Below are 14,036 nucleotides of genomic sequence, written 5' to 3' on the forward strand. Positions count from 1 at the left end.
CCACCCCCCTCTCCCAACCTTACAGGTTTTAGAATTTATTTGGCATGCATAATTGTATATTTTGATCTGGAGCTGCAAACAATGGGCAGCGTGTCATGTCTTGATCCCTTAGCATTCCTCTTGGCTTCCCCTCAGAAAGTTAACCCTTCCATGCACAGCCAGGCAGTAGCGGGGGGGTTTCTGCCCTAGACTCAATACCCAGTGTCATTAATAAGGGGGTGGAGAGTTATGTAATGTACTTCAGGTAAAATACAAACTGCTTACAGGTAAATAACTGGGATGAGATGCAAACGAAAACTCTGGTATGTTTGAAAGCATCATCCCAACTTCTGTGTATGACCACATAATGGTAATAACATGGGACCTGAGCAGGATCTTGCTAGGAATTCTCCCCAGTGTCAAGAGCTGCTGTGAAGATGGCACTGCTGTTAAAACCAATTAACCAGCCAGCAGCTGAAGATGTCAGGGAACAGCCAATGACTTCGATTTGAATACAAAATATAAGGGCTTCTCATCTGGCTCTCAGGGGAGACTTTGGTGCCATTCTTCTTAATTTCATTGGAATGATAAAAAAAAAAAAATCGTGGCAGCCTGGAGTCTCTTGGTGAAAACCCCACAGTTGATTCAGTTCCTGTGTGACTGTAAGCTGCTCTGTCACCAATAGGGCTGTCACTCAGATGGACGGAAGCCCTATGACAGATATTTTAGTGTAGAACTTTAGTCTCACATCATCAGTATTATATATTTATATGTTATATATTAATATAAATATGAAGACAATGCTGTCAAACAGTTCCCAGTGTTTCTATTTCATTCCCGCTGCATGATTACCTAGTCTCATTTTTTTCTTCTTCCTTACACATATTGTAAATTTCCTCCTTTTCTCTCTTTCTAAATAGAACTGGGGCTTGAGTCCGTGGCTCATGTGTTCTAGAAAAGGATGCTGACACAGAGCTATAGTGATAGAATTTCTTTGTTGTTTGTTTTGTTTTGTTTTGTTTTTTTGACTAGGTCTCATCATGTAGTCCTGTTTTAGTCTGGAACTATGTAGACCATGCTAGACTCAAACTCAAAGACCTGTGTACCCCTGCCTCCTGCAAGTACCACAATGCCTGGCTTAATCTCTCTTTCTTAATGACTAACTTGACATGCTTTTTGAGTTTTGTCAATCTTTCTTATTATTTTAAAAAGATTTTTGTTACCCTTGTTTCTAAAACATACTTTTACAAAGTATGGAATTTTAGTCTGAAAAGTCCATGAGGACACCATGTGAAGGACTGTCCTTTGAATTGGGATCTGTCATCATCTCTGGCACCGAGGCGGAGCCTCTCTGCATCCCTGAGACGACTCCGCACTTTGAATGAGCTGCATCGAGATTGAATATTTTGATTCATTCTGCTCCTGCAATTTGTTATACTTCATTAGTCCCGGAAATCTTCAGCCATCGGGACTGCCTTTCCTTCCAACTTTCTTTCATACTTAGTAAGTCATCTCAAAATTCTCAGTCTCGAGTTCTCTGCTTTCTGAATAAGTCCTACCTTCCAGTTCTCTAATTCTTTACTTAGCTGTGTTCAAATTTGTCAGGGCCACCCACTGAATGCACAATTCTAATGATCATAATTTTACTTATTAGTTTTTTTTTTTTTAATAAATCTTCAGTTTCTATTTCCTACAGTTTTAAGATCTTCACATTTTCATTTAGAATACTTCCCGTTCCTGTCCTCCCTTTCTGCCTTGTGTGACTCAAGATCTTTGCTCTTTTATTCACCGTGGAACAGTATCTGAAAAATCCTTGGAGGTTAAGGTTGAAAGTGGGCTCTTTCTCAGAAGACTAGTGTTACATTGTGTCAGTCCCATAGGGACACTCCCAGCCTGGCATCCCCCACCCCCAACGGGGAAGTACAAATTCAGCCTGTAAACTCAAGTCAGACCAGCTTAACCTCCGTACTGTTAGAAAAGGGATTCCTCTCCACTTTCCTTCTCCCGATAAGCAAGGCCATGCATGCGCCTTGTAACTGGTGTGGGAAGGTGCATGGTTAGTTTGTCATCCATCAACGGTATAGTTTTTGGTGGTTGGAGTTTTGTGGAGGAAGATTGTTTAGCACCAGGGACCAGGTCAGAGAAGTGGTGCTTGGGTAGAAAGGATGCACGTGCCAACAGGTCTGGGTCTGCACAGACGGGTGACCTCTGAGAGCAAAATACCCTCCCAAGTTCTGTGACCACTAATCCTAAGTCCACCCATTGCTTTTAGTTCTCAGTACTTCAGGCATTACTAAGGTATCTGTTGGACAAATGCCTGCTAAATTCGCCAACCTTTGTTTTCCTTTCCTTACTAAAACTCAGGAAAAGGCCTTTCCAAAGTATGTCCCTCCACATTTTTAGTTGTTAACATGTGGACGCTCTGGCAATGGCCGGAAACCCTATAGAGAGCCCTTCCTGGAGGAATCCTTAACCCCAACTTTAGACTATGTCTTTCCAAGCTTCCTTCAAAGCACCGAGGCGCACACATGCAGTACCCCTCATGATTAGCTTCTCATTTCTTCTAACCCCTTCATTACACTCAGTCAAGGTTATTTCTCAATAAACCAGCAGTTATGGATGACCCCAGCTATGCCCGAATTCCCTTCCAGTTTCGTACTGGCTGGTTTTGTGTGTCCGACAGACACAAGCTAGAGTCACCAGAGAGGAAGGAGCCTCAGTTGAGGACATGCCCCCATTAGATCCAGCTGTAAGGCATTTTCTCAATTAGTAATCAAGGAGGAAGGACCCAGTCCATGGTGGGTGGTGCCATTCCTGGGCTGGTGGTCCTGGGTTCTATAAGAAAGCAGGCTGAGCAAGTCTTGAGAATCGAGCCAGTAAGCAGCAGCCCTCCATGGCCTCTGCATCAGCTCTGCCTCCAGGTTCCTGCACTGTTTGAATTTCTACTCTGAGTTCCTTCAATAATGAACAGCAATATGGAAGTGTACCAAATAAACCCTTTTCTTCTAAACTTGCTTTTTGGTAATGGTGTTTCATTGAAGCAATAGAAGCCCTAATTATGGCAAGCGTTAACATGGAATACAGAGTCTGCCGAATGCTCACCCATTGTAAAGCGGATGGGAAGGGAAGACCTCACTTCAGATAGGCAAGAAGTGGATGGCTTCCAAAGAAACTATTATTGGAATACGGACTGGATTCTAAATCATGGTTGCTCCGTGTAGGAGCCAGAACACAGGCCTTGCAATCAGAGGCCTTTCTCTATGTCAACTTCCCTATTTATAAACTATATAGAGAGACATTTCATGTAAATTTAGTATTAACATAAAGTGCCTAGTATAATGTCCAGTATGGGGTCCTCCAAAAAGGTGACACCAATAGCCATTATCAATGCTCAGTACCTTGTTCTATCAGACAGCCAAGGTAAATTCTGTTAACTGTGCCAGCTGTGAAACAACTCTGGCTTCACAACTAAATCATGAAAGAGTACAGTTTTCAGCTTGAGAGTCAAACTGCTTTTAGTGAAGAACCCAATCCTACTAAAGACATTTATACAAGTTCCTTTAACTGATCAATCTCCACACAGGCCTCTGGCTGCCACAGATCTATCTTTTTAACTCGGCATTAATTAACATTTTTTTAGCAGGCTGTCCCTTAGTTTACATTTCTCAGCCACAATTAGAGAACAGAGAATGAAAAGTCTGGCTTGGTAGAAAGAGAAACATATCCGTCACTTCTGGAAAAATATTTTGGGAGTAGTCTATGAATAGAGGGTTATCATCAGTCTACATTCTTTCTATGTATATTATAGTCTCACAGATAGATACTTGAGGCTTTTTGTAAAGATAACAGACCAAACATTGAAAGCAACTAAACAAAATAATAGACTTGCTAAAAATGCTTGCCTCTGGAAAGACAGATTCACAGACACTTAGGCGTGAACAAGGTAATGTCTCATTGTCATAAGCCCTTTTTCTGAATGTTTGGTGTTGACTATTAAAATACTTTAAAGAAGTTGATGGGACCACAATGCCATGTTTACATTCCTCCAGGGCCTCAACACCGGTCCCTTTGAAGGCCACTGCCTTCATATATATCTTTGTAACTTCAGTTAATTGAGTGCTTGCATGTAACACTTGGTGACTGAACAGAAGGATAGCTGTGGTTTGAATAATAAGATTGGCTCCCACAGACTCATATGCTTGGTCCCTAGTTAGTGGGACTGTTTGAGAAGGATTATGAGGTGTGCCCTTGTTGTAGGTGTGTCACTGGGGTTGGGCTTGAGGTTACAAATGATCACATCAGGAGCTGGAAAGATAGCTCAGTGGTTAAAAACACTGACTGCTCTTCCAGAGGACCAGAGTTCAAATCCCAGCAACCACATGGTGGTTCACTGAAATGGGATCCAACGCCTTCTTCTGGTGTGTCAGCAACAGCAAACTCATATACATTAAATGTGTGTCTTGTGTGTGTATGTGTGTGTGTGTTTCGCCCCCCCCTCCTCCAGTGCCATATTTGTCTATTTCCTACCATGATGATCATGGACTAAACCTCTAGCAAGTCCCCAACTTGGTCATGGTATCCCTTCTCAGCAATAGAACAGTAATTAAGACAATGACCAAACAATCATTTGTGTTTTTTAAGCACCACCCTCTCCTACAGCTTATTTAAACACTCAATTCCACCAGGTACTGTTCTATAAAAATCACATTTCTAAAACCCATCTTCGCTTCACTTGCTCTCCCAGTGTTCTAAGCAGGCTGGGTGTGATGAAGCCTACCTGTCTGTAATCCTGGTGCTAAGGAGAGGGCCACAGGGTTAGAAGTTCAAGGTCATCCTCCCTGGCTACATATAGAGTTTGAAGCTAGCCTACGAAATAGGAATCACCCCCCAATCCTTCAAAAATAACAACAAATAAGGAACTAAAGGCCCATAGTAGTAAGTAGTATGTCTAGTCCAAGTGATGGTGATGGTTGGGAAGGGGCAGATAGAAGGACTTAATAGAGAACCTCAAAGGTTACCCAGGGCTAGGCCAAAAATTGAAAGAGCATGTAGAAATTCATTCATAATCTTTGAACTGACACCCTCCAGCTAAAAATTATGATTAGTAAGTAATGCATCATCTGTTCTATGTGCTAAGCTCTATCTAATGTGCTTTATGTGCACACAGATGTCTACTTCCATGAAAATTCAAGGTACCGTGCATGTGTCCTTTCCTACCTGTCTCAATAAATGTTGTAAGATACATCAAATTTCAAAGAGGGATGCGGTTGAGTTTGAAGTCCAGACTCATCACTTAGATAACCTAAACCCATCAAGTCTTCCTTTACTCCGCTGTAATTTGGAGCTTAAAAAGAAAGAGTGTCTGTCTGATGGACTGTGGTGAGGATTAACTGATATAGAGCAGGCACGGCTATAAGTGTGGGCCTGGGAGAAGAAGAAGCTCTCCGTAAACAGTAGCTTGAATGAACTTGTAACTACACACATGCTGCCCCAGCTCTGAATCTCTCTCTCTCTCTCTCTCTCTCTCTCTCTCTCTCTCTCTATGTCTCTGTCTCTGTCTCTCTCCTTCCCTCCCTCCCTGTGTCTTGTGAGAGTGGGTGATCTCTCTGTGAGACAAGTCTCATTTAGCCCAGGCCCCCTAAATGCTAAATGCTGGAATTACATATGTGTTTAGNCTGGGAGAAGAAGAAGCTCTCCGTAAACAGTAGCTTGAATGAACTTGTAACTACACACATGCTGCCCCAGCTCTGAATCTCTCTCTCTCTCTCTCGCTCTCTCTCTCTCTCTCTCTCTCTCTCTCTCTCTCTCTCTCTCTCAATCCTGAACGTCCTAACCGTAGCTGACCTTGCCAGCCTCAGCTGTGTCAAAGACTGCCTTCACTGGCTCCTTTTCTTCTGTCGACAGATAGAAATTTCTCCCAAATAAAAACAGCAATAACAACAACAGCAGCAGCAACAATCTGGGAGGTGATCCAAGTACTAAGACACATCCCCAGCATGGAGGAGGCCCCAAGGTTGGTTCCCCAGCATTGCAAACACAAACACAATAAAAAACCATTGTAATAGTAATCTCTCATTGCTCCCTCCTCAGCTAGAAACCATTAATCCTTGACTCTAGTTTTTTCCTAGTTGCTATTTTCTTTCACAGTAAAACTCCTAGGATGAGTTGTTTTATGCTTGGATTTCCTCATAGAGCCTTGTTTCCACGATTCTATTTCCACTGGCTTTTTAATGCTAGCCATTGGCCTGCATCATTAGCGTCAGAGACCTTAGCTCGCCCTTTGTTGGACATTCCTCCTCTCATTCCTCCCCAAGCTGCTCTGACCTTTCCAGTCTCCACCTTTTAGCTTCAGCTGCTCTGTCCCCCACCTGTAACTCCTGTCTCACTGATTTTCTCTGTGCCATGTTAGCTTTCTGCAGGCAGAGATATCAACACTCCCCTGGCTTCGTACCCACAGATGTGCACACAGCATCTTCTGTGGCCATCCCTCTGCCTTCTAGGACCTTCACAGGAGGAAGAAAACTGGAGACAGATTAGGAAAGTTCATCTTTGCCCTGCTTGTCTGCATCACCTAGCTAAGTTTCCTTACATTTCTGGACCTCTGTTCCTCAATAAAAGGGAGAAGAACAGACAAAAGAGCTTTTAAAGGTTTCTTGAAGCTTCTCCAATTCTGAAATTCCAAAAATGCCATCACTGCCACATTTACTCTTTCCCTTTTGTGCTTCTCAGGACTTTGCAGGACTGACACTTCCTTAACTTCAATCCTAATGGCAACTGCTCCATGCCACAGCTGCGGTCTTCTCTTCTTCCATGCCTTACTATAAATCATGGTAATCTACAAGCTGAAACCATGGTTCCTGTCCTCAGACCTTACTGGGCTATTATAACAAGCCTCCCACTCAGCTAACTATGTGATGCCTTTCCACACCGCCTCCTTCAGGAAGCCCCTGGCCTTTTTGCTGTGAGTGGGATCCGCCTCCCTCTTAGCTCTGCACTCCCCTTAAGCTGTTCTTGACTGCATATAGACTGCAATCCAGAGATCTGGGAGCTGCATGACTACAAGCAGGAGATAGTAACATGCTTCCGTCACTACCCCGGCCTGGTTCCTTCCCAGCACTGAGACAGAGCGTGCTGGGAGAAAGCGATCTCTCCATTTTCCATCCCAACTTTGCAGTATTGTGCTTGTTCTTTGGTCATTATGCAGCAGGTCACTTGTTTCCTGTACGCGGATACCCTCGCTGTAATCGGAAAAAGATTTGGCTTCCGGTTACCACTTATTTGCCTAACAATCCTTTATCTGGTGTCTACTCAGGTGCCAGAAAAGGCTACAGAGCAGCAGTGAACAAGATAAGTCCCTTATCACAGACACTGAGGAACAAAGAGGCACAGGCATGGAGAAGGTGTCAGATGGTCATACGAGCTCCTAGCAGATGGTAATTGAGATGTGACCGCACTACAATGGTCACCTTCCTGAGAATGAGCCAGCTGAGGTAAGACATGCAGGGCTAAGCCTTCAACGATCTCACGTGTTGGTTTCTGGAAGGCAGACTTGACTCTTCCTACCTTCCAAACTGTGTGTAGCAGCACCTCAGCTCCTCGCTGCCACCTTCTAAGTGGCCACAACAGAGCCAGGCCCAGAGTCAGATCTCAGAGTAAGAGCATTCCCCAGGCTGCCTCTGCCTTCTCCAGGCTGCCTCTGCCTTCCCCAGGCTGCCTCTGCCTTCCTCAGTCTGCCTCTGCACTTTCTTCTTCCAGGATGTCCTGTAGTCTGTTCAGACTTGTGTCTTCAACATAATGGCACGAGTTTACCTTTCCTCTGTCCCTCCTCATGGCTTTATAGTTCATTTTCCTTTTTAATTCAATTTTAATTTTATTTTATGCCTATTAATGTTTTGCCTGCCATGTACACTGGTGCATCATGTGTGTGCCCGGAACCAGTAGAGACAAGAAAAGGGTGTTCTATTCCCTGGAACTGGAGGTATAGATAGTTGTGAGTCACCATCTAGGTGCTGGGAATTGAAACTGGGTATTCTGGAAGAACAGCCAGTGCTATGGACTGCTGAAACCTCTCTCTAGCCCCCAGCTCATTGCTTTTTAGCATTTTTTCCATTGTCCAATATACCACAGTATGCTCATCCACTCATTTACCAAGGGACATCTTCATTGCTTCTAGCTTTGGGCAATTATAAATAAAGCTTCCATAAACAATAACACATGTGTGCTCAGAGAGTGGATTAATTTTATTTACATTATTCCAGTGGCTGGGTTTTGGAAACACCAAGAGTCACAGAAAGCCCTCAGGAGGCTCCTACAGAGGTCCAGTTAAAAGATAAAAGCAGAGATGGGAACGTGGGAACGGCCACTAAGGTGGATGCAAAGGGACAACGTGCTCCCTTCTCAACTGAGGTGCTCTCAAAAAACCAACCAATACCTGCACAACTGCTTTCTTCACGTGGGACAGAGATGCATAAAAAGAGCTACTCTGAAAGCTAAACAGACACATGGGTAACTATTCTCATAGGTGCTTGTAATAGTAATAGAATGAAGTTGATAAACAGGTGCAATCGATTAAGTCCACTAATACTGAAGTGTTTACCCAAAGTGATCTACAACTTCATTTCTAAGAATCTGTGTTTTACATACACTCCCAAAGGTGTGCCAAGCACACACAGGAATCCACCATCCAACTTCCCATATCTCTTTATGTTACAGTCCATTTCCAGGATGATGCTTATAGTTCACTAGTTAGATATAAGTGGGGGCTTCCAGGCCTCTCTCTCCTCTGGCTGGCAGCTGGCATCAGCTTCTTTGGGAACTCCGAGAGTTGGAAAGTCATAGGAGATATGCTATATGAGTGAGCCTGTGATTAGAAAAAGGGGCAGTTTCTTTTTGTTGTTGTTGTTTTTTCGACAGGGTTTCTCTTGAATAGTCCTGGCTGTCCTGGAACTCACTTTGTAGACCAGGCTGGCCTCGAACTCAGAAATCTGCCTGCCTCTGCCTCCCGAGTGCTGGGATTAAAGGTGTGCGCCACCACCACCCAGCCAAGGGACAGTTTCAAGGCCCAGATTATTCGTTAGTCCCAGACTGTAGGAGAAGAAGACAGGGACTTCTCAAGTTTGGAAGACTTTCAAAACACCAAATCAGTGTGCCAGCCATTCTCTGTGCTGTGTCCCATTCTGCCGTGTATTAGTGTATTGAAAGCTGCTTCTCTTTCACTAATCTCTTGAATTTGTTATAACCTACTTCCAACATCTACAAAATTAGAAAGAAACAATTGCTGCTGCTGATAAGAATCTAGTTTAAGAACTTTCCTTAGTAACACACACACACACACACACACACACACACACACACACCTTAAAACCATGTGGCTATGAACATGGCAGAAGAGACCTCGGACGCACTGTGTTTAGAAAGGCTGGATTTATAAGGCACTCACACTCTAGTACAGTTTGGGTTATAGAGAATTAGAGTTTTACTCTCGTACCCTGGATGATTTGAGCTTTGGAAACAAATAAGCTGATGCTACACCCGCCTTCAGAGCACACCGACAATAGCTCCAGCAATCTAGTGACACAAAAATGGTTGCGCATGTTAAGTGAGGTACACAGATTTAAAAACAAACTTATCTGAACAGTGCCCAATGCAGTGTAATAAAGCGAACACTGTGATTAGAACACACTAAGAGGAGCCCATGTTCTTAGGTGGCCTCTCCCTGGCCGCTGACACCTGGGATTACAGCGAAACCCTTTCTGTTAAAGCAGGGTGGTGCCCATCCTTACTCCTCGGTGGCCAAGTTTTGTCTGCAGAGGCCAACTGGACCGCTGCTGCTTTCTAGTGAAACTATCTTCTGACCTCCAGTCGCCGGGCTTCCATTTAATAATAGGAATAATAATAATAATAATAATAATAATAATAGGATAATTTTTATAAACTGACAGCGCCAACACAAAGGTAAATTCACACAGTCCTCTTTCTATAGCAGACGATTTAGTTTATGCTACAAGAACGCAGGCCATAAACCAGGGTAAGAGAGCTCTATCCACATCCACATACGAGGCCTTGACTCCATCATCTCCTTCCAGTCTGCTTTAACTAGATCTCAAGTGCTACCAGTTTTTGTTTGCATAGTCCGCTACATCTTCACTAAGTTATTTCTAAGTTCAGCAGCAGTGTAATGTGTTTACTGTACATTTTGATTTTCTCAGTTGCAGATTTTTTTTTTTTTTTTAGGCACATATTCTAACTGCCATATACTGGGAGGTCACAGAAGGCTAAGGTACTTTGCAAGTCAATTCCTGATGAAAACAAAACAAAACAAAACAAAAACCAGAAAGCTTGGTCAAATCAATTCAGTTAAGGTTAAGCTCAGCCATCCTAAACACACAGACCAAATCAATCGCACACCCCTGGGGCCTCCAGTATTGTAATGTTAACAGAGCAAACAAAGGGGGGGCCTGGGAAGGAGAAGGAAGAACATCTGCCCCAATAAAAGTTAGGACTGGGGTCCTCCTCTTAAAGGCTTACCTGAAGGGACAACTAAGGGTTGCTCCTGCCATTTGCATCTTCTCTAATGTGCTAAAGCTACCTAGAAACACTTTGGGAGTAGAAAGCTCTACCGCACCAAACAACATCCCCTGGGACCACAAGACAACTTCAGTCGTGAAGCTCACTGGCTAGCGCTTCTTAAAGAGATGTCTGGCCAAGGAACAGTGGGGTAGAAAGGCCTGGAGTCCAGTTCACAAAACAAAACTGGAATAACAAAATTGAAGCTGTCTGGGGTGAAGCCACAAGCAGACATCACCAGAGAGGTCCCAACGGCTGGGCAACCTTTGAGTCTCTAGGGCTTTGGCTGATGGGGATGCCTGAAGGAAGGTTATGGTCAGGGTGCTTTCACACAACGAAATCAACCTTTCGGCTCAAAGTCACTAGTAACTTCATGTGGTAATTACCAATTCACCAAAACAGCATTTTGCAAGGCTGCGCCAAGCCTTGTGGAATGCTTCTGAACTAGATTAAACCACTAGACTAGTAATTAACTAATGTATGGCAGAGCGCTCTTGCTCAAACGCGAGCGAGCTTGCTCATTTCAGAAAAGCAACTTTAGCACAAAAGTGCAAACAAGCAACGGCTGAGCCTCTCGGTCTCAGCTCAAATACCTGGCTGGCAGCCGCTGCTCACCCAACTCCAAAATCAGGGTGCCTGTGACTTCCAAGGAGGGTTACAGGGGATTAAGATTGAGAGATAATATGAAGACGGAAAGCATCAAGCCCCAGCCTGGTGTCACCTGCAAGAGTCACACAGTCTGCTCTTGCATCAGCAAACAAGTTTCTACCATTTCATCTAAGGAGATATTTTGATAACAGTCCCTGCTATCGAACCAAGTGCTTTTTACTAGACAGCTTGTTGAAAGGCTGCCTGGCATCCTGTCAAAGTGACAAGCTACTACTACATCATGTCACAGATGGCAAGGGCCTACAATGTTAGAACAGAGGGTGTTTGCTCTCGACAATACTGTTAACTTCTTATAGCTGGTAATACATGTGCAAACAAAATAGCTCTAGACACCGTGTTCGCCGCTCAATGAAAGGATGAGCATCTTTGGTACTATTTAAAAACAAAAGAGCCAACATATCAAGGGCCTTGGGGATGGCTTTGTGGGTAAAGCCTGCCGCTACAAGCCTGGCACCTGAGTGTGATCCCATGAACCAATGTAAAGGTGGAAAGAGAGAAATGACTCTTCATATGTGTCCTCTGACCTTGATATGCATGCCCATGCACACACACACACACACACACACACACACAAATATGCAGAATTAAAAACAAACCCACTCCATAACCATGAATTTATTCCAAACTAGCTCATGCACCTAGCTCCCTTCTTAGACAATGCCCAGTAGAGAAGGGCACATTCTATCTAATCCTAGAGACTCAGATCACGGGGTCTGGAGAGATGCAGAGAGCCATCTGGGGTGGGTGGAGTGGTCTAAAGGAAGCTCCACTGGAAGCAATTCTGAATATTCACTGAGGTCACCTGCAGAACCCAGAAACAAAGTACTCTGGGAATGGGAAGTTAAACACCACACTGGCTGAAGGCCCTAAATGCTCAGAATGGCTCAGAATGGGATGGCAGGGAAGGGAAGACTTCAGTGTCTCAGTGTTAAGTGGCTATAGGGTAAATTCCTAGGGCCCCGGACATCAAAAGCACTTCACGTGCATGGCTTAGGTGAAAAAGACAGTGCATTCTAGAAGTCAACCTACACTGTGTCAAAACACAGTAAAGAATGCTGGGGTACTGCTTAAACATTTAAAATCCACGCAAATATTTTGAATAAAACATCGATTTGTGTGTGTGCTCTATTAATTATCTATTTTTCTGCATCTATAAATTAAGCTGCTATAGGCAGACTTCGAATTTCCTCCCTGTTGAGTTGGCAACAGATTCTATTAAAATCTTATTGGAAAAGAGTGGGGTACCTTTCGTTCAATAAAATTTAGTGCTGGGCATAGATGCAGATAACTTTATTTTATTTTACATTTTGAGACAAGGTCTCTCTGTGCATCTCTGGCTGGCTTTGAACTCTCTCTGTAAATCAGGCTGGCTTTGAACTCTCTATCTGTCTCGCCCTCCCAAGCACAGGTATTAAGGGCTATTCCAATGCAATTCTGTGGTAGAAAAGTAGGGGAAACTTTTCAAATTTCCACTAAAACTTGACACTGTCATCCTGGAAAACCATTTTATAAACAAAAAATGAGCAAGACTTATAATAATTAAGAAGAGGCACCAATTATTACCAATTATTTACCAGGAAAGCTACCTGGTGACAGAATATATGTAACATCAGAAAGTTCTTGATCTAAGAATTCGGTTTGGGGTTGGGGAGACGGCTTATCTTTTGCTTGTCTTGCAAGGTTAAAGATGGCAGTATGGATCTCCAGGGCACACAGTAAAAAGCTAGCTGTGGTCACATGCCTGTAACCTCAGTGTTGGGAAGGTGGAAGCAGGAGCCACTGGGACTCATTGCAAGTCAGTCTAGCCAGTCAGTGGGTTCCAGATGCAGTGAGGAACACATATCATAAAACAATAGAAAGTAGTAGAAGACACTCAATGTTGACCTCTGGCTATCCCAGCATGTGTTCTCACATCCAAACATGTGTGTACCCACAACCCCATGTAACACACACACACACTAACAAAGAGAACCAAGTTCTTATATCAACAAGTCCAAGAAAAAAAAAAAAAGCTGCAGGCAATTGTTGAGGTCAGTGCCACTGAAGAGACTCTATCAGAAGCCACTCCCATACAGTCCTTCTGCCTCGTTGTCTCTGAGGGTAATTTGCTGGCAGACGGTAGAAAGGGAAACTGTCTTAATTGACATGATAGTGCCCTATGGGTTCTAGCAGAACTGACTCTTCTCTGCTTAAAATAACAATCCTTACGCCAACCAGTAAAAGAAAAGTTACCTTGTAGATGCCGAAGAACCCCAGGTCTCGCACCACAGACAGAGCGCTGACTCGGGGACCAGTGGTGATCTCTCCGGCCACTTGCAAGCGGATCTTCACAATTTCTAAAGGATTTGTGAAAATCACCTGGGAGCCTCCAGCCTAAAGAGAAAAGGGAAAACTTAGCATCAAAGCTGAAACATGCGAAGGGATCAAGGCAAGAAGAAGATTTTCACTGAACCAAGTTTGGGATATTCTATCACCATGGATTGATGGTCTCAGATAACTCGGTTCTATCTACCAATTAAAACAGATGGTCGATCAGTAAGATGGCTAAATGGGTAAAGGTGCTTGTTACCAAGCCCGAGGACCTGAGTTCAATTCCTGGGACTCACGTGGTGGAAAGAGAGTTGACTCCCGACAAGTTATTCTGTGACTTTCTCAACACACACACACACACACACACACACACACACACACACACACACACACAAAAAAGGAACTAAATTTTAAAAGGGAATGGAAATGCAGCTAGAGACTGATGTGAATCAAAACCCAGTGATGGATTGGAAGCTTTCAGGACAGAGATGTTAGCTTTGTGGAGAACAAAA

General features: G+C 43.7%; 1 protein-coding gene across 2 annotated transcripts in view; it reads right to left on the reverse strand.

The window, feature by feature from the left end:
- The window catches only part of Slc25a13 (solute carrier family 25 member 13), a 179,779-nt gene that overhangs the window by 17,652 nt on the left and 148,091 nt on the right, over window positions 1-14,036 (reverse strand). For both annotated transcript variants that reach the window (XM_021189155.2, XM_021189161.2), the window contains exon 14: window positions 13,447-13,587. In XM_021189155.2, coding sequence (XP_021044814.1) covers window positions 13,447-13,587 — 141 coding nt within the window. The remainder of the gene's footprint in view (window positions 1-13,446; window positions 13,588-14,036) is intronic.

The sequence above is a fragment of the Mus pahari genome, chromosome 2 (genome assembly GCF_900095145.1).
Source record: "Mus pahari chromosome 2, PAHARI_EIJ_v1.1, whole genome shotgun sequence".
Lineage (NCBI taxonomy): Eukaryota > Metazoa > Chordata > Mammalia > Rodentia > Muridae > Mus > Mus pahari.